This window comes from Temnothorax longispinosus, unplaced genomic scaffold (assembly GCF_030848805.1).
Source record: "Temnothorax longispinosus isolate EJ_2023e unplaced genomic scaffold, Tlon_JGU_v1 HiC_scaffold_15, whole genome shotgun sequence".
NCBI lineage: Eukaryota > Metazoa > Arthropoda > Insecta > Hymenoptera > Formicidae > Temnothorax > Temnothorax longispinosus.
This window is the reverse complement of record NW_027269959.1, coordinates 30,791-50,480: the sequence shown is the minus strand read 5'-3', so window position 1 is coordinate 50,480 and position 19,690 is coordinate 30,791. Positions and strand designations below refer to the sequence as shown.

General features: G+C 37.4%; 1 protein-coding gene and 2 pseudogenes across 1 annotated transcript; 2 read left to right on the top strand and 1 right to left on the bottom strand.

The window, feature by feature from the left end:
* Positions 1-1,581: 1,581 nt before the first annotated feature.
* LOC139823660 (uncharacterized) lies at positions 1,582-2,589 on the top strand. Its single transcript, XM_071796177.1, has one exon. It carries the CDS (start codon positions 1,582-1,584, stop codon positions 2,587-2,589), a length of 1,008 nt encoding a protein of 335 aa, XP_071652278.1.
* Positions 2,590-4,386: 1,797 nt separating this feature from the next.
* Positions 4,387-7,469, top strand: LOC139823659 (homeobox protein AKR-like; annotated as a pseudogene).
* A 6,243-nt stretch (positions 7,470-13,712) lies between these two features.
* LOC139823658 (cytochrome P450 4C1-like) lies at positions 13,713-16,463 on the bottom strand (annotated as a pseudogene).
* Between the last annotated feature and the right edge of the window lie 3,227 nt (positions 16,464-19,690).

Here is a 19,690-nt window from a genome sequence, read left to right as displayed (position 1 = left end):
ATGTTAGTCCATATCTACATATAAGGTCTAAGGACTTTTCCCGAATAAGCGAGTAAATCGAGGCAGTCTGTCCCGAGAGTCGCGCAAGTTCAGTTCATCTTATATGAGCGAGCAATCTATTGTACTTCTAACATTTTTATATATAATAAATATTACACTATTGATCCTATAACTTTTAAGGGCTTAGACGGGATTTAATACTAGAACTATCGAAGATTAATTTATGCTTATTTCTACCAAAGGGATCAAAATAAAAAGAAAGAGAAAAAGAAAAAACAAGACAAAAGGAGAAAACAAAAGAGAAAACAATTATAAAATTAATTATCTGCATATTTTACTAAAAATCAGAGAAACAGAAACTGTAATGTTTTAAAAATGAGCAATATAATTATAAAAAAAGTAAAAGACGTCATTTTGGTCCCTTTGGTAGTTCTAGTATTAATGACCAGTGAACGAGTGTAAGCTAACGTGAGTTAAGACGACGATTGGTGCAAAGTAAAAACAGATTATATTAAGGATCGTTATCCTTTGCCGCTAGTCGTAGATCAATTAGACGCGCTGCAAAATGTAAAGATACGCTCTAAATCTCATTGAGTGGTTTCGCTACTAATATATAATTAGACTATTGCACTCACTCTAATTATATTACCCAAGTAGAACAAATCAGTCATGAAAATATCAAAATAACATCATTCTGTAATCATTTTTTACGCGTCATCGTGACGTCAAAATGGCCCATTAGGAGCATCTAATCTTGACTAATCACTACTTTTCTTTGACTTTTATTTGATCTTTTCGTTGTTCTATTTAAGAATATACTCGAAATATGTTATGAGAACTGAAGAAAATTATGACTGATCATGCAATTTGTAACAATATAAACTAGCTGTTACCTCGTAAAACAGCATATTACAAGTCAGTCATTTCAAACTGATTCTTGACGTTGACCATATGATGACATAAAATTTATCATTTTAATGTCACCTTGACGTTTCTGTGATTAACTTGTTCTACTTGTGTGTGGGTATATATTATTATATAATATATAATAAAATATAATATAATTTAAAATGCGTTCAAAATGCGTTCAAAATACCGTTCAAAATGCCGTTCAAAATGCGTCAGGCCGAAAACGTCGAGGTAAACTGCCGAGAAAGAGGCTTTATGTTTGTACAAACGCGCTTGTCACTCCTTCAAGTGTGCAACTGGTTCATAAACGCTATCGCGTTCAATGCTATCACGCCATGATGAATTTTCTTTCGCTGACTCCTTGGAAAGAAAGTGCCCTGTTACAATCGACGCCATGCTACAAGAAGAACGGTTGTCTCCCGATGACGATGAAAGCTCCATCCGGAGCTGTGCGATTCTATCTCATCCAGCACGGGTTCACCGACGTCTCATTCGTTCTCGGACGGTCAGGGTAAAATCTTGGGACTCACCTGGCTATCGGAACCCGATCAATTCACCTTTTCGTCACGGCCACCAACAGAGTCTCCCGTCACCAAGCGGACCATCCTATCAGAAGTCGCCCAATTCTTTGACCCACTCGGATTCCTATCTTCCGTCACCATCAAAGCCAAGATGCTCTTGCAGGAGTTGTGGCTAGAGAAGATCGACTGGGACGACTCCCTTCCACCCCGCCTCCGGCACCGGTGGACTCAATTTCGGAAGGAACTATCGGACCTCTCAGGCATCACTGTTCCTCGGTGGCTAGGCCTCGCCCCCTCAGCTCACGTCGAAATCCACGGATTCTCGGATGCATCTCAACTAGCGATGGCGGCGGCAGTGTACATCAAGGTCACACTCCCTTTAGCGGAACCCACCATCACATTAGTGTGCGCCAAAACCAAGGTAGCCTTACTTCTAGCACGCCTCGTCAACTATGTACAACGAACCCTCGAACTAATCATGGTCAAAATCTTCCTGTGGTTGGACTCATCGGTGGCGCGCACGTGGATCAATAGCCACCTCTCTCCGTGGAAGGAGTATGTCAGCAATCGGGTAGCGGCCATACAAGATCTGGTCCCCCACGGCCAGTGGCGCTTTGTACCCGGCTTCAAAAACCCAGCTGACTGCGCGACTTGTGGCTTCTCGGCGAGCCAACTCTCTCAGCATTCACTCTGGTGGAGTGGCCCCCCTTGGTTGCTCCTCCCCACTTCCCTACACTGGCCAGATCTCCCGTCACAATTGGACTCCGCGGCCACACTCGAGGAGCGACCCGGCATTCTGGCAACTGCCCCGCAATCCAAGATGTGGGATCTCTTCTCTCGGTACTCCTCCCTTACTCGGCTGCTTCGAATCACAGCCACTTGTCAGCAGTGTTGTTCCACGTTCCGAGGGGTGCCTCAGTCATCTCTGGCCAACCCTCTCACTCCGGCCGACTTGGAGGCAGCAAGATTATTCTGGGTTCGAGCGACCCAAGCGATCCACTTTGCCTCTGAACTGAAGGTCCTCTCGAGCGGAAATCTCTTACCCAAGACTCATCCTCTGTCCAAGCATTTATTGACCACTCCGGCATACTCAGAATTGGAGGTCGCCTCAAGAACTCGCTACTCGATGCGGACTGCATTTACCCGGCTATCTTGCTGAGGGAGGACCGATTGTCCCAGCTCCTCATCGCGGATGCTCATCGGCGGACACTTCACGGCGGGACTCAGCTGACATTGACCTATCTCCGCAGAATCTATTGGATCATCGGCGGTCGGGCCCCGGTGAGATCTCACATTCTACGCTGTGTACAGTGTATCCGGTACCGCGGTGCCCGGGCCCAACAGCTCATGGGCCAACTACCGCCCTTCCGCGTCACACGTCTTCCCGCCCGTTTTCTCACCGCGGGAGTCGATTACGCCGGCCCTATCACACTCAAATCATGGCGATAGCGGTTTTCGTTTGTTTCGTCACCTCGGCAGTCCATCTGGAGCTTGTCACGGAATACACCACCGAGGCTTTTCTCGCTGCCTATAGACGGTTCACGGACGACGCGGCATCTGTCACACGCTATTCAGCGACTGTGGCACCAACTTTTTTGGAGCGGACGCCGCCCTCAAACGGCTTCTCGAATCGGGATCAAAGTAGTCTCAAGAGCTCTCTCAACTGTTGATCAACGATGGCATCACTGGGTATTCAACCCACCGGCGGCCCCTCACTTCGGGGGGAAGTGGGAATCGGCGGTCAAGTCAGTCAAATACCACTTACGGTAGACAATCGGCGATACGCTCCTGACCTATGAGGAATTTACAAATCTTCTGGTACAGATAGAGGCCGTATTCAACTCAAGGCCGCTGTGCCCTCTCTCAGACGATCCGGAAGATCTCTCGGTGCTACACCCGGGCACTTCCTCATCGGCGAAGCACCTACCACAATCCCGGAGCCTTCTCTCTCTGCGGTACCGACCTCTAGAGTATCTCGGTGGCAACTCATTCAGCAGCAGGTGCAACACTTGGTCAAGGGAGTGTCTACAACATCAACTCTCAATCTCTAAATGGCATCACCCATCAACGCAGATTCGAGTCGGTTCGCTAGTCCTGCTCACCGACGAGCGGTTGCCTCCCTCCAAGTGGCCCCTCGCTCGAGTAATCGCACTCCATCCAGGTGCGGATGGCCTCTGTCGGGTAGTCACGCTTAAGACTGCCACCACCGAACTCCGACGGCCCATCACCAAGCTAGCGATTCTCCCGGTCTCATCGAATCAACCTCTCCCCTGACACGGACTCATCGGCAGCAGCATCAAATCATCATTCTCCAACACTGTTGTAGAAGGCGGGCGGAATGTTCGGAAAATATCATTCCGATTCACGAGCGGCCGTTGCCTCGAGCCGACCAATCAGAAATCGGCTCGACCGACTACTCTCGACGAGTCGATACATCGATCATCTCGGAAGATCGCATGCTCATCTTAGTACTCGCGAGTTCGCCCTCTTTATCTTGTTTCCGGTTCTCTGTGCGAGACGGACGTGCCTCTGATTGTCTCGTGCAAATAGAATTTGAACAAAGCGTAAGGAACGCGGAATTACGGTGATTCTCATCCAGTGCATCTCGCGATCAACTCGGTGACGGCCTACGGACGATTCACTCATCCTTCGAACGACGGACTGCGGATCGTGGCCACGGCCCCGGCTCCCTGCCGTGTGGCAGCAGGTTAAGCTTGCGGTTCGCTTGGCCGGCACCACGAGGTGACCGCCTCACCCCGGAGTGCTCGCCGCTTTTCCTCTCGCCGGGCATCAGAATAAGTGCGCCGTGTCATAACAGAATTATAAATTCAATGCCTATCCGAGCGAAACCGAGAAAGAGACTTTACGTTTGCAAACACGCTTGTCACTCCTTCAAATGTGCAACTGTTTCATAAACGCTATCGCGTTTCATGCTATCATGTCACGATAAATTTTTTTTGCTGACTACTTGGAACAAAGTGCCCGCTGTTACAATCGACGCCATGCTACGAGAAGAACGTCGCCTCCCGATGACGACAAAGGAAATATTTCGTCAGAAACGGAAAATACATTTTCGCGAGCTTCACTGAATGCGAATCACGTCAGTCAACGTGTTTCTGTTCAAAATGCATCAGGTCGGAAACGTCGAGGTAAACTGCCGAGGAAAGCCGTGAAGATTTTAAAAGAGTGGCTTTGGAATCATAAATTCAATGCCTATCCGAGCGAAGCCGAGAAAGAGGCTTTACATTTGCAAACGCGCCTGTCATTCCTTCAAGTATGCAACTGGTTCATAAACGCCAGGCGACGCATTCTAGTATCCTAGAAGATGCCGGTGAAAATCTTAATCTATCATATACAATACTCGTCGCAACTCTGGCGGTTCCAATCGGCATGGTCGCCGAACATTTCTTGAACCGCTTGAGGGTGACGCATGGATCGGCGCAATATAACATATCCCGCGGATTGGACGCTTCTGCATCGGCGCAGCTCTGAAGAACCTGCTGTGTACTGGAGCGCTCCCCATGAACATATCTGTCGCAAATTGAGCAGATAATCGCTTATCGCGGTTTATCCCATGAGAGTTTAAAGAACTTAAGCTCATCAGCGCAACGGTGACACCTTTAACGTGCTCGTTGAATTTGTTGAGGATATGCCGTATGTCAGTTCTGCACCGAATACAACACTTTCATCAGTTTCTCAACTAGACCTCGCCATCTTCGTCACCTCCGTCTTCTGTTCCGTCGGTATGTTCAAGCCTGGAAGAGTCTTTAAATTAAGAAGATCTCTATCAGTATTTATTGTTATCGTTGATAATCGGAATGCAACGATAATGATATATAAGACAAATAAAAAAAAAATTTAATTAAAGGTCAAGCTCGTGTGTGTCAAATAATAAATAGGTTGCCGGCCAATAACGAGCAATGTTAGACGTTAAAATTCAAAATTTATTAATGTAACATTACAAATGGTACGTTTCGGCAACACTGTGCCTTCCTCAGCCAATTTTAACAATTAAGGTGGTTCATGCATTTAGGTCATATGTACTTAGCCCGGAAAATTTAATATGAAATGAAAGATTAACGTTCCTCGAGTGTGTCTGTAAAATTTCGGAATTTTTAACCGATTGGTTCTGGAGATATATGTCCGTAAACTTTGCCAATTTAACGCGGTGGAGGGACCCCTTATCCGAAAAACGAGGTTAAAGCGCTTATGCTGCAAAAATTGCAATACTTCAAAACTAGATAAACGAACCAAAAACTGACGAAACGATACAATAAACATTTTGCAAGATACTAGATGAAAGCCCGAGTTCATTGACCGTACCATATATTAATAAAACGTAATTTTTGATTGACTAAATCGACAATACGGAACTGACGGCTGGACTCGAGCGGCATTAGCGGCAGCTTGGCAACGTCGCATGTGTCAGCTGATGAGTACAGCGCATATCTCAAAAAATTCGTTTACCATGTTCTGGACGCCGAATAAAGCAAAGGGTGAAATAAAAATATTTGTCCATTTCTGAAAAGAATTAAAATTAGGTTGCATCAAGATCTGCAATACTGAATAAATACAAGTTTCAATACAATGAAGTTATAAAATGTCCAAATAATTTTAACATGCATCATTTATTCGTTGCCGCGCTGCTGTTGTACATATATTCACACGGCTCACAACTCTAGTAAAAGATGTGACTTTTGTCTCAATATTTTAATTACGTAGAGGTCGTATAACATTAAAGATGTTATAAATAATAAATCTAATTATATGCTGATTTTTACGGACAAAAATCATACTTATTTATCACTAATAAAAATAGTTGCCTATTTGACTTGCAAGTACTGCATGAACCACCTTAATTGAAATGCCACGAATCATGTGTCAAGAGTAACAAATTTCCACATCGAAATTAACATACAGATAACATTGAGATCTAAATTATTACATACTGATGAAGTCCTTAAAGTATTGGCAAGGTGTATACTTGCTGAACAAAAATTCGGAATCGTTGTGTATCAATCTTAATTAAACGTCGAATGATAAAATCCATGATTAATTCCTCAGTCGGCAGTGAGAACGAATCGAGTCAATCTGTGATTTTTTGTCCCGTCACAATCAAGAGTCAATAATTACGATGAAAATGTAAACTGTAATCAAGAGTCAATGGTTAAACTAATTTTTTTGTAAAAATTATAAATTAAAACTTATCAACGTGGGTAAATCTAAGGCTATTATTGTACTTATACGTACTGAGACCATAGCAAATTCGAGTTAGTAAAGTTTTCAGAAAGAACTGTATCGTGTCGAATCTTGTGTGTGACTGAGCATTTTCGTTCCGTGTCGGAATCGGTTGACAACAATGATGTAAATAGACCAATGTTTAACTCCCTATGAGTTGTTACTAAGTTCGTTTAGGATGTTAAAATAAGAACCATCCAGCAATTCAGTGTCTTTATTGGAATTAATACCATTTTTTTGTTCTTTGATGTGTATCATCTCTGATATTAGTCTCTTGTAGTAATTCGTTTCGAAATCTAAAATCTCCGGGTTGTTCCAATTAAAACTATGATTCAAATTAAGTATATGTTCTGTAATGACTGAATGTCTGGATGGGTCCAATTTATAATTGTTTTTGTGTTCGTTGATTCTTGTTTTCAGTTGTCGCTTTGTTTGCCCCACGTAAGAGGCGTCGCAATCATTACATTTGATTTTATAAATTACATTGTTGTTCGAGCATAATGCATTGGTATCCTTATGTGTTTTGATAAACTTGTCCAATTTGTTGAGGACTCTATACCCTATTATATGTTCTTTTTTATCGAAAAGGTGTGCTGTTTTTTCAGAGATGTTGTTAATGAACGGAATAACAATAATTTTCCTTCTATTTTCTTCCGAGTCATTATCAACATCAACATTAGTGTCAACTCTATTCGCATTTTTGTTCTGTTTAAGTTTACCATCGAATAATGTCCTTAATCTCATGTTAATTCTCTTAAAGATCAAATCTATAGGATAGCCGTTGTTCATTAGTATGTTAATACACAATTTTATGTTCTTTGCTTGGAATATAGGGTGGGACAATAGTATGGACCTGTCCACTAAACTGTATATCGTGCCAATTTTATGACACTCTGGATGGTTCGAATAGTAGGATAGATATCTACCCGAGAATGTATCCTTGTGATACCAATCTATGTGGATAGTGTCATTAATAATATGTAATTTTAGATCTAAAAAACTCAACGTACGGTCATTTTCATATTCGATTGTAAACTTAAGCCTATCATGGTAATTATTAAATTTATCTAGGATGTATTGAGCCTTGTCACGTGGAATCGACATAATTATGTCATCATTGTGTCATCATTAGTTTAACCATTGACTCTTGATTACAGTTTACATTTTCATCGTAATTATTGACTCTTGATTGTGACGGACAAAAAATCACAGATTGACTCGATTCGTTCTCACTGCCGACTGAGGAATTAATCATGGATTTTATCATTCGACGTTTAATTAAGATTGATACACAACGATTCCGAATTTTTGTTCAGCAAGTATACACCTTGCCAATACTTTAAGGACTTCATCAGTATGTAATAATTTAGATCTCAATGTTATCTGTATGTTAATTTCGATGTGGAAATTTGTTACTCTTGACACATGATTCGTGGCATTTCAATTAATTGTTAAAATTGGCTGAGGAAGGCACAGTGTTGCCGAAACGTACCATTTGTAATGTTACATTAATAAATTTTGAATTTTAACGTCTAACATTGCTCGTTATTGGCCGGCAACCTATTTATTAAAAAAAAAATTGTTACACTTTTTAGCAGCATTCATGTAAATCGTTAAACAATCGCCATTATCATTGTCATCTTATTGCTGTTAAAACTGACAAATTATTAAACTTTTTAGAAACTGTCACATTTGTACAAACCGCTAAACAATTATCGTTATCATACATATATCACTGCTGTTATTAACATCACAGAATAACACCAATTATCGAACGATTAAGAATTTATCTGAGTAAATATAATAGTTAATAGTTAATAGTTAATTAAGTAAATATAAGTTTTGTCTTTCACTATTTTCTCCCTTTTTAGGAAAAAAAACTGTAAGACTCCTTCTTAGTCCTGGGTACTCGCCGCGGTCATGTAATAGCAAATTCGCTATTAGTCTGTCAGAGGCGAGAAATGGCATGCAAGAATTCTTAGTGTGTCATTTCTCTGACGTCACAATGTAACATGCAAGTACCCAGTACCCCTATTCTGTAACTCTTAACGGCGGTGTCGTTATCGGTTATCGTTATATTTGTCGTATACACAAGTGTACTATATGGAAAAAAAGCTGCGCAACGAAAATGTAACGATAACGATATTAGAGTTACAGAATAGGACTACAGGACCGCGATTCTGTAACTCGTTATGCACTATCGTTATCGTTATATCACTCTTCGATTTTTAGAGTTTAGTACTCTCGATTTAAAGAATGAGTTTTTCCACGTGACAAACCGAGTAAAAAATATACGACGTTTTTACTGAACGGGCATTATAAGTTTAATAATAAGGTACCATTTGGTTTATGTAATTCACCGGCTGTTCTCCAAAAATTCGTTAATAAAGTGTTTAAAGAATTAGTAAGAAACCGCGTTGTTCTTATTTACGTGGATTTGATAATACTATTTGATTATGATAGCGGGATCGATAAATTTGAACGTGTACTGGAGACGGCGAGTAGGAACATATTAATTATTTATTAATTGTACTGGGTATATAATAGAAAATAGACGTATCTGCCCTTCAGAACGTAAGACCGAAGCGGTACGAAGTTGTCTGACACTCATTAATATTTGTTAAGTACAGCAATTTTTAGACTTAACTTCTGTTACTTCTGAAAATTTATTCCCGGTTATTCTATTATTGCACGACCTCTTACAAACTTTTTGAAGAGAGTTAAATTCAAATTTGAGTTGTTAGAAATAAGCGCGTTCGATAAATTAAAGATAATACTTGTAAATAAGCCTGTATTGAATTCATATAAGATAGGAACAGAAACCGAGACGCTTTATCTCATGAATATGGCGCTATTCTTTTACAACAAAGTAGCGATGACAATGCGATGCACCCCGTGTACGTTAGCAGTAAGACGACTCCGATAGAACAAAATTACATAAGCTACGAATTATAAATTCTTGCTATAGTTAAAGCATTGAAAAAGTTTCGGATATATTTTCTACAAATACCATTCAATAAACTGTTATGGATTGTCGTGCTTTTACTCCGACAATGGCGAAAAAAGATCTATGTTTAAGAGTAGCGAGATGGGCGCTTATGTTAGAAGATTATAATTTTAAGCTCGAACATTAATCGGATAAGAATATAATTCACGTTGACACGCTAAGTCGAAATCTCTTGTGTTTATTGCTAGATGAGGGTGATGATGGATTAGATCTTGCGCGGCTAGATAAAAGGTATTCGGTGGATCGTGACTTTTCGCCAACTTTTCTCGAATTTTCGATATAAGCGAAGCGAGCGAGTCGAGGCAGTCTGTCTTGAGAGTCGCGCAAGTTCGATTCTTCCTGTACGAGCGAGCGATCTTTTGTACTTCCAACATTTTCATAGACCGTTTACGTTACAGTTACAGTTTACATCGATCATTTGACACGCGTTTTAAGTTACTATGGCCAGTATTCATAGTCCGTTCTTATTTTAAGACCGTATTTCAAGCATATTTTAAATGTGTGCAAGATAGCTTAAAACTCCTTTTTGTCAATAAATAATCTATTTAGAAATGTAAAGATGCCTGTTCAAGCGTGTGAGGGGCCAGCACGAGGCTCGAAACTTGGATTATTCGTCATGAGTTTAACAAGCAAGTTTGTCTTGCCGAATACCGATATTCGGCACTCTGGAGCGCACAAAAAATTATGACGTTATTAAATAATATAATTACAGGTATTATAATGTATTTATTACACTACTAAATTACAACCTCATTAAATACAAACAGGATAGTGAGTGCTTTATAGTCACGAAACTCGTGTAAAACGCGCCGCTACAGAATCAACAAATTATAAAGTAAGCTATTAAATTTATATGACCGCGGATACCTTTTTCCTTTTAGCTCATCGAGTTTATCGGATAAAATCGCAGTAAAAATCGCTGCATTAAAATTGGCGACGTTTTGTTCTCGTAGCAGAAATTCGGCCGCAACAGACGAAGAAATTTCCGATCCGATTGTCCCGAGAATAAGGGAAACACGGTTTAGTTGCTCTCGGCGGGGGGAAGACAACGGAAGTGGACATTACCCAGATTGTTAATTGTTTTCAAACGTTTTTTGTTAATCGGATAAAATCAAGTTCAAATTATTTTAGTTATAAGGGAAAGTTGGATGGTAACGAGTGTTGTTTCAAGATAGATACGGGATCGGACGTTTCGATTCTTTGTAGAAGAATGATTAGAGAAGGCAAGCACATTATTCAAATTAAAGGAATAGTACCCCTCTGGAGGGGTAGTACCCATCGAGTTTAAGGTCTTGGTAAAGGTTCTCTTGGGAAGGTATTTCGTGTAAATTCCTATGTATGTAATAGAAATGGATGACGATTGTTTACTGGGTGTAGACTTCTTAAGGAAGATAAATTTAGAAAATGTTTTCGAATTTTGCTGCTTTCGGTTCTCCGGAGCTGATAAAGAAAAGGTTTTGAGTTGTTCTCGAATCCAAGCTTCTTCCAAAAGAGTCCCATTCTTGAAGGAGCTCTATACTAATAATTCCTCAAATTTAAATGAGGCTCAGAAGGAAATTTTTACAGATTTCTTAGAGGAGTACCAGGATGTATTTTTCGAGGAGATTGTTGCTGGAAATTGTGAAATTGTGGAACATGTTATCAATATAGAAGATTCTTCTCCCATTAAGCAGGTTCTTCGTCGAATTCCCTTACAAATGCGACAGGAAGTAGATAAAATTATTGAGGAAATGAGGAAGCAAGGGGCATTGAGGAGTCACAAGGCCCGTGGGTTTCATTTGCTGTTTTAGTAAGGAAAAAAGATGGAACATGTTAAGATTTTGCGTCGATTATAGGATGGTTAATGCAATAACTAAAAAAGATTCGTTTCCCTTGCCCAAAATAGATGACATTTTTGATCAGCTTTCAGGGGTAACTTTTGGTTTTGCACTTTAGATCTTAAAAGTGGTTATTGGCAGATAAAGATTCGTCCCGAGGATAAAAAAAGACTGCCTTTTCTATTGGACGTGGATTATGGCAATTTACTGTAATGCCTTTTGGGCTGTGTAATGCCTCCGCTACCTTTGAGCGATTAATGGAAAAAGTATTGCAAGGATTATTATATAAAATTTGTTTGGTTTACTTGGATAATGTGATAATTTTTGGTAGAAATTTTAATGAAATGTTGGAGAATTTAAAGAAAGTGCTCTCACAGTTTTGTTCAGTTAATCTTAAAGTAAACCGTAAAAAGTGTATTCTTTTTGCGAAAGGCGTAAAATATTTAGGACATACAGTCTCTTCGGGAGGCGTTACTACAGATCCGGAAAAGATCTATGCTGTGAAGGATTGGCCAATTCCATATAACAAGAAGCAGCTTCGAAGTTTCCTAGGGTTTTGCTCATATTATCGGAAATTTGTAAAAGAGTTTTCTTCTTTGACTAAATCTTTATATAGGGGAAAGGAGGCTACCTTGTGACACAGGCAACGGTGTTACATTGCAATTATTTTGCAAAATGTACGTTCTATGTGCAATTTTATATGTGGTTATGCTTTATTTATGTGTAACTGAGATCATATTAATCTAAAAGAGGGATTAACATAAGAAGTAAAAAAAATACAGGTAAGAATCTCTTTCGACCATACTTCAAAAAATATTTTGTCTCCTAAACTTTTGGTAATATTTATCGCTGCGGTGCGTATAACCTAAGTATGTACGCATGTATTTGTAGGTTAGTTCGTTACAAAACGTATTATATGCATTATAAAACAATTATAAGTCATTAAATATATAAATTTTGCAATAAATGTGTCCAGTGTTGTGTGGGGTACCTTGTGACATAAGCTTATAGACATACAGTAAATAGGTTATAACGTGATTTATATATCTATTTTGGTATTCTGCAGATTATAAGAAGATTGAATGTCTTTTCAAGATGGACAAAATGTCAAATGCAGAAAAAAAAAAACAAAATTAGCAGAGCTAAGGTGGACGAGGCGACAGCTGCAGCGGTGTTTCAAGTCGTCAAAGGAAATCAAAGCATTCGAAGCACAGCAAAATCTTTCAATATCAATCACATGACACTAACAATAAGTCGCTGGGTCACTAAATATAAAGAGGCCACCGAAGAGCACAGTTTATTCTGCCTGTCACACAATACCCCATCAGTTGGGTAAAGTGTGACATTTTCCATATTTTCATTACATTAAGTTATTTACAGATTACAATATTTTTTTGTTTTATTTTATTCCTAAAGGTTCAATATAAATGCCAATAAAATTAGCTTTTACAAATTTCACGCTAAAAACAAAAATTTATTTCTCGGAAAAAAAAGTGTCACAAGGTAGCCTGGTCTCCCCTACTCTGACGGAAAATCAAATCAGATTTTCTTGGGACGAGAAGTGTCAAAGTGCATTTTTAGAGTTAAAACGAGTGTTATCTTCTTCTCCAATGCTATTCTTCCCGAGTGGGGAGGGAGAATTTATTTTGGACACTGACGCCTCGAATATTGAAATTGGCGTAGTCTTTTCACAAAAGCAAGAGGGAGTAGAAAAACTCATTGCTTATTTCAGTCGTGTGTTTAGTAAGTCTGAGAGGAATTATTGCGTTACTCATTGAGAACTCTTGGCGATAGTTGATTTTATTAAATTTTTCCGGCATTACCTTTTGGGGCAGAAGTTCTTGATCCGTACGGATCATGTTTCTCTTAGATGGTTGATGTCCTTCAAAGACTTAGAAGAGGCAATTGGCGCGTTGGCTGAAGAGACTCCAGCAATACGAGTTCGAGATCATTCATCGCAAAGGCCTGATTAATAGAAATGCCGATGGGCTATCTAGACGACAATGCGAATCGTTTGGTTGCGAATATTGTCTCAAGGTGGAGAGGAGACAGATGGAAGAATCAAGAGAATCAGTCGCTCGAATTATTCTTATAGGGGAGACTCTTTAAAAGATTGGCGTAAGAAAAACAAAAACAATAAATTTTTTTTACGAAAACAAAGCTTCGTTTTTTTTTTAGTGGTTTCCTCAGTAGGCCTATTCCACTGTCAAATAACTTGCCTCAGACAGGGACAAATTTTATTCCCAGTGGACATGCTGGGCGAAGTACTATATCTGTTTGTAGAATGAGATTCTTTAAAGAATCTATGGGCTCCACATAAAAATTCTGTATCAGAGGAGCTATTAACGCCTTTATTTGTAGAATGGCGTATTTCTTGCCTAGAATTTGATATATGTATATTTTTTGCGACTTAATATAATCATATAAGAGAGAGAAAATATTTTAAAAATTCTAGTTTACCTAAACAATTACGCGATCCAGCACTAAATGGTATATGAGCATAGTTACGATTTCTAATCAAAAATCTGTCAGGATCATATCTCTCAGGATTTGGCCAAAATACAGGATCCCTGTGAACTCCATATATGTTAAGGACCACAGTTGTTCCGGCCGGTACTAAACTAAAATCACTAAACTTTTTTTCTAAGAATGTCTTTTATTTATATTTTATTTATAACAATAAATACCTGAATGTCTGTATGCTCAGCTAATAGCATCAATAGATAGGTTAAGTTCAACGCCGTAGTATCATGACCCTGTAATCACATATATATTATACCTTAACATACGTTCAAATAATTTATAAAGAACCAAGAAAATTTAGAAATACGTACAGCAAACATAATACCATCAATTTGCTCCTCGATATCTAAATCACTTACACGACCTTCTCGATTTTTTGCTATTAGATGATCCAACAATGAAAGTTTCCGTTTCCCATTCTTTCTCAATAACCGACCGTTGGTGCGTTCATGAAACTGTTTTCTTTCCGCAATAATCTACGTGTATATAAAATCAACACTTTTTTAATAATGATTATGAATATACCAACCACTAACAAAAAATAAGATAACATTTTTACGTACGTGGTTAGTAAATCCATGTAATATTCTTAGAATATTTTCCTGTTCCTTGCCTTTTGATGTTAACGAGAATATCCAGTCGTTGTGCAACCACATCCTCACTAACCTAAACCATAATTACTAAATAATAATCTCATTACAATTATTTATTCATTATTATATTCATAAATTACCTATAAATAAATAAAAAGTTCGCCAATCCGATTAACAGCTTTTCGATATTTTTGCTGGAATTCACCAAAGTCACGTAGAGAAATATCCATTGAAGTTTCTAAAAAGAAATTTGTAAAATTACAATAATTTTATTGTACATGTTTAGATTTTGAATAAAATGTGTTTGTAATACCGCATATTGCATTCAACGTATGTTCACTAACAAACGATACTAAATCTTTTACAACTGTGCCTCCTGTATTTTTCAAAGATGTTGTCAAGTTTTCACCCTCTTTGATCAATATCTCAGCATGTTGCTTCAAAATATCAAAATAAAATGCGGGAGTTACTGTTTTCCGTATTGAACGCCATTTGGCGCCTGAAACATAAACAATAGGACATTTCATAAACAAGAAAATTTTTTGTAACTAAAAGAAATTTTTTTAAATTATTATTATGTACTTTACCTTCACTAATTAAAATATTATTGCCCATCCATGGACGTAGAACATCATAAAAAAAGTTTTTTCTACTGTGGGCCGAGCTGTGTAATATCGTCTGAAATCACAGAAGATATTCAATTAATTTAGTGCAATGTGAATATTAATTAGTTGATTTGGAAATTGTCTTATTTGATTATTATCTTTATAAAACTATGAATAAATATGTTTTCGCAAAATAAAACTAAGCAAAATTATACCTAAATACTTAAATCACTGGTGTATGAACTATAAGAACATTAAACCTCCGTGGTTACACTTATTTTTTCAAACAAGGAAGTCACTCTGGGTCATTTTGACCCGAGACGAACTTTGTTCGTTCGCCATTTGACCATTTATCCACCGATCGTGTTGAAAAAATTCTCGAATGCACCTGCGATATTGCTAAATTGATTGCTATAAAAAAAGAAGTGCCTCAGAAATTTTTAACATATAAAAAAAATTCGCGAAGAATTTGTTTTTTTAACGGTATCTACCTATAGAGGATACTTCAAACTCTTGTAGATGGCGAACCAAGCTCCATTTTAAGCTACGTATTTAGCTGATATTTAGATCCAAATAAGGTTGGGTCAAATTGACCCAGTGTGACCACGGAGAGTTAACAGAAAATTAAATTGTTTAAACATTTTATTACCTGTAAATCGTCCGGATGACGGATGAATACAAAGGGGATAGAGAATCCCCAAAGTTTAACAATTGGATAGTACTGGTCAATTAGACTGATCAGTAACTTCCATTGTTTTCTCTAAAAAAATGTATATAATATGAATATACGATAATATTGATAGTAATATATCTTAAACTGAAATGTGTGTGTGTGTGTTTGTAAATATTACTTTTGCGTATATATGTACAAATTAAGGAAAACGTTTAATTTATACAAATTTTTGAAAAACTTGAACTTACCTCGTGGGCCTATAAATTGTAGTGGATTTCCAAAAATCGGATAACCTGATGACCCTGGTATAAGATTGATCAGTCGCCCATTTCGTGATCCATAATGTATATAATAATGATACCCCACAATAAGTATGAATAATACCGTAATGGTGTAAAGAAAAACCATTGTGGCTCTGCAAAAAAGATATGTAGTTGCATATTACAAAATACAAGTTTCTACTTGCACATTTAAAAACTATGAGAAAGCAATGTGCAAGTTTCTACTTGCACACTTAAAAACTATGAGGAAGCAATGTGCAAGTTTCTACTTGCACACTTTTTTATGGATAGAGTATCATTAAAAATAGATTGGTGTTGAATTTGGCAATGATCGGTGAAGGGATTACCAATTTTTGCCTAAAAAGTGTACAAGTCATACATGTAATCTTATGTATAAGGTATCATTAAAGAAAGGTTCTTTTGAATTTGGCGAAGATTAGTGAAAGTCCACCCTCCCGAGTGACTTTTAGAAGTTTTTAGCCGGGGGTCGTTTTTTATTAAAAAGTTATTAACAAAGAAAGTTTGAAAAATATAGCAATTACTTTAAGTACCTACTGATGAGAGACATAAACGACTAATATTACGTTTTTTTTTTAAGCAGCGAATACTTTATTTCGCGAGAAAGTCGATGCTTTACCAAAACACAACATTTAAAGCAGTAAATTATTGATAAATTTTCCTTTTTTAGTGTTGACATAATGTTTTCCGTGAAGTAGAATATCTTCCATAATGTAGAATATCCGTTTCCAAATAGCTTCTTCATTCACATTCGATGTATCATCTCTTTTTAGTATTGTTCATGAAAAATCCAATCTAATCTTATATTTATATATATATAAAAATCCAATCTAATCTTATATTTTATATATATATATATATATATATATATATATATATATATGTAGGTCTAGAGGTATGTTCCGGGACTGTTTACGTTTTTTGAAATGTACAGTCCTGGAATATAACGCATATATATGTAATCAGATTCAAAAAATTGTCCCGAAACGTGCCGTAGGACATGAATTTTTTCCAGGACAGTCCTGGAAACTGCCAAATGTCCTGGAATATACCGATGTAAAAAAATAAAAGTCCCGGAACATACTTCCGGACCTACATATATATATATATATATATATATATATATATATATATATATATTGCAGGCTTCTTCAATTTTATTACTTTTATCGCTGATATATCTTCCATAAAGCTCTACTTCCATGAAATTTCTTTTTCATATGCATATTAAGGAGGTTCTACAGATAATGGATGTATCTAAAAATTGGAAAAAACTTTATGGACGTATAAATTGAGATGCGAGAAAAGTGCTCGAAAAATTTAGCATCGGTTACCGTGTAAAAATTTGCAAAAATGAATTTTGAAATCACAGTTTTCAACATAAGCTACATATGGCAGAGGGGCGCTCTTGGAGACAGGAAACGAGATATTAATTATATAAAGTCGACCTACCAGAGATTCAAAAAACGGAGCTCTTATAGATCTTAATCTAAGCTTTTCAGAAATATCGAGAAAAACAAGGGTAATCGCGTAAAATTTTGTGATATTGGCTATTGAAATAGGCCATATCACAGTTCACGTAGCGTGCTTCGAATAACAAGGGAGATTTGGCAATGTCGCAGCGACTGCACTCGCGCGAAAAGTGTACAGCCAGTACAGCACCACAGTATGACAGCACCTCAAACTTAAGCACCTAACGGATCAATTTCTAAGTAGGTTCGATCGATAGCTTGGGGTTTGATTTATAAATAAGAGTCTTTTTTTTCCGTTACGTGCCCTACGAGCGAAGATATTGCGATGCAAAGTCCAAATGTGGAAAATTTTTTTTTAAGAAACGTCCACGTCGGACAAAAATGGCGTTCACTCGTTATTGAGATCTCAAAATCTCGGATACTCGCAACTCATGCGTTCGCGTAAAAGAGTCACGGTGCGTCTCGCTTCGCGCGTACTTGGCGCGAGACACTACCGTGTCTCTTGATAAGATATCTAAAACAAATGTCAATTTAACTTAAAATGTCTTCTGAGAGAATGATATGATGCAGATCTAATGGTGCGTGTCCACCTGCGAGTAAAACTCTCAAGAGTAGCTCTCGAGATTGATTCTAGCAAATGGACATACTCATGAGAGTACCTAACGGAGAATGAATCGCAACTCTCGGCGAACAAACTTGTTAAGACCTACTCGCAAATCGACACAACGTTATTTTACTCTCGGAGATCAACTCGCCAAACTCGAACGCTGTTCGTATTTTGAGAGCTACATGTTGAGAGTAAAAACCGAGATGGCAAAAGTTTGTTCCTTTGATGACACAAAGGAACTTATTGAATAATGCGAAAATCATGTACTATTGTAGAATACGATACTTTATCATAACTACTGTGACAAAAATAAAAAAATTTTTAAATTTTTATGTTCTGCGAATAAAGTGCGAAAAAAATTCATAATTTAAAGAATTAGATAAGAATATTTTTAATACATTCTCTAATTACTTGGTCAATAATTAGTTACACTTTAGTTTTACATAGTTTGCACGTTTTATGATAGTTACACTGTAGTTTACAGTGCTGAAAGTAAATATATTTTTACATCGCGAATTAAGTACCTACATTTAAAAAAAGAAAATAAAATTATTAAATATTTACATATAAAAATCTAACATCAAGGTATTTCGCAAACTGAAAACTAAATAATAATATCGCACTATGTATTCCACTTCACAATTTGTAAGTCTGCAGAAACTTTTAATTGTTAGGAGTCTTCAATCTTAAGCTATCAATAATTAGAGCAGATCCGGCACCTGCGATCAATCCATTGCTTGACCCAGAAGGTCTTTTTGTTGTTATTTAACACCCTTTTTTTTTTAAATAATGCTAGCCACTATAGTAACCGCAAGTTTTTTCGTTTACGAGACATTATGATGTCACCACTCTCAGAGATCGACTAAAAAAGTACGTAAGTGGACACGGTTTTGAGAGAACTCTCCGAAAGAATACTCTCTGGCTTCTCACGAGATGCTCGCGAGAGTACAATGTCAGAAAAGTTACTCTCAAATGGACAGTGTCAGAATCAATCTCGAGAGCTACTCTCGAGAGTTTTACTCGCAGGTGGACACGCACCTTAATAGTTTGTAAGTATTTAAATAATATTTAAAGAGTATCCAAATAATGTATTGTATATTTTATGTACTCTTGCTTAACGCATGTAAATTGCAAATATTATACACATATTACTTTGTCTAAACCATAACTAATTTTATTTAAATTTTTATACTTACTTTTTTTAAATAAGCACCTAATTGTCTTATATTTGTACGAGATTTTATTTAACTTAAAGTTTTCTTATTGAAAGAAACTTGATGTAAATATAAGAAAATGCAAAGAGCCTAACTTTATTGAAATTAGTTTAAAAAGATTAATCACTTCTTAAATAAATTTTTAATTTAAAGTAATAAATATTATGTAAATAAATATTTTATTGGTAGTAACATTATCAGAGAAGAGTATT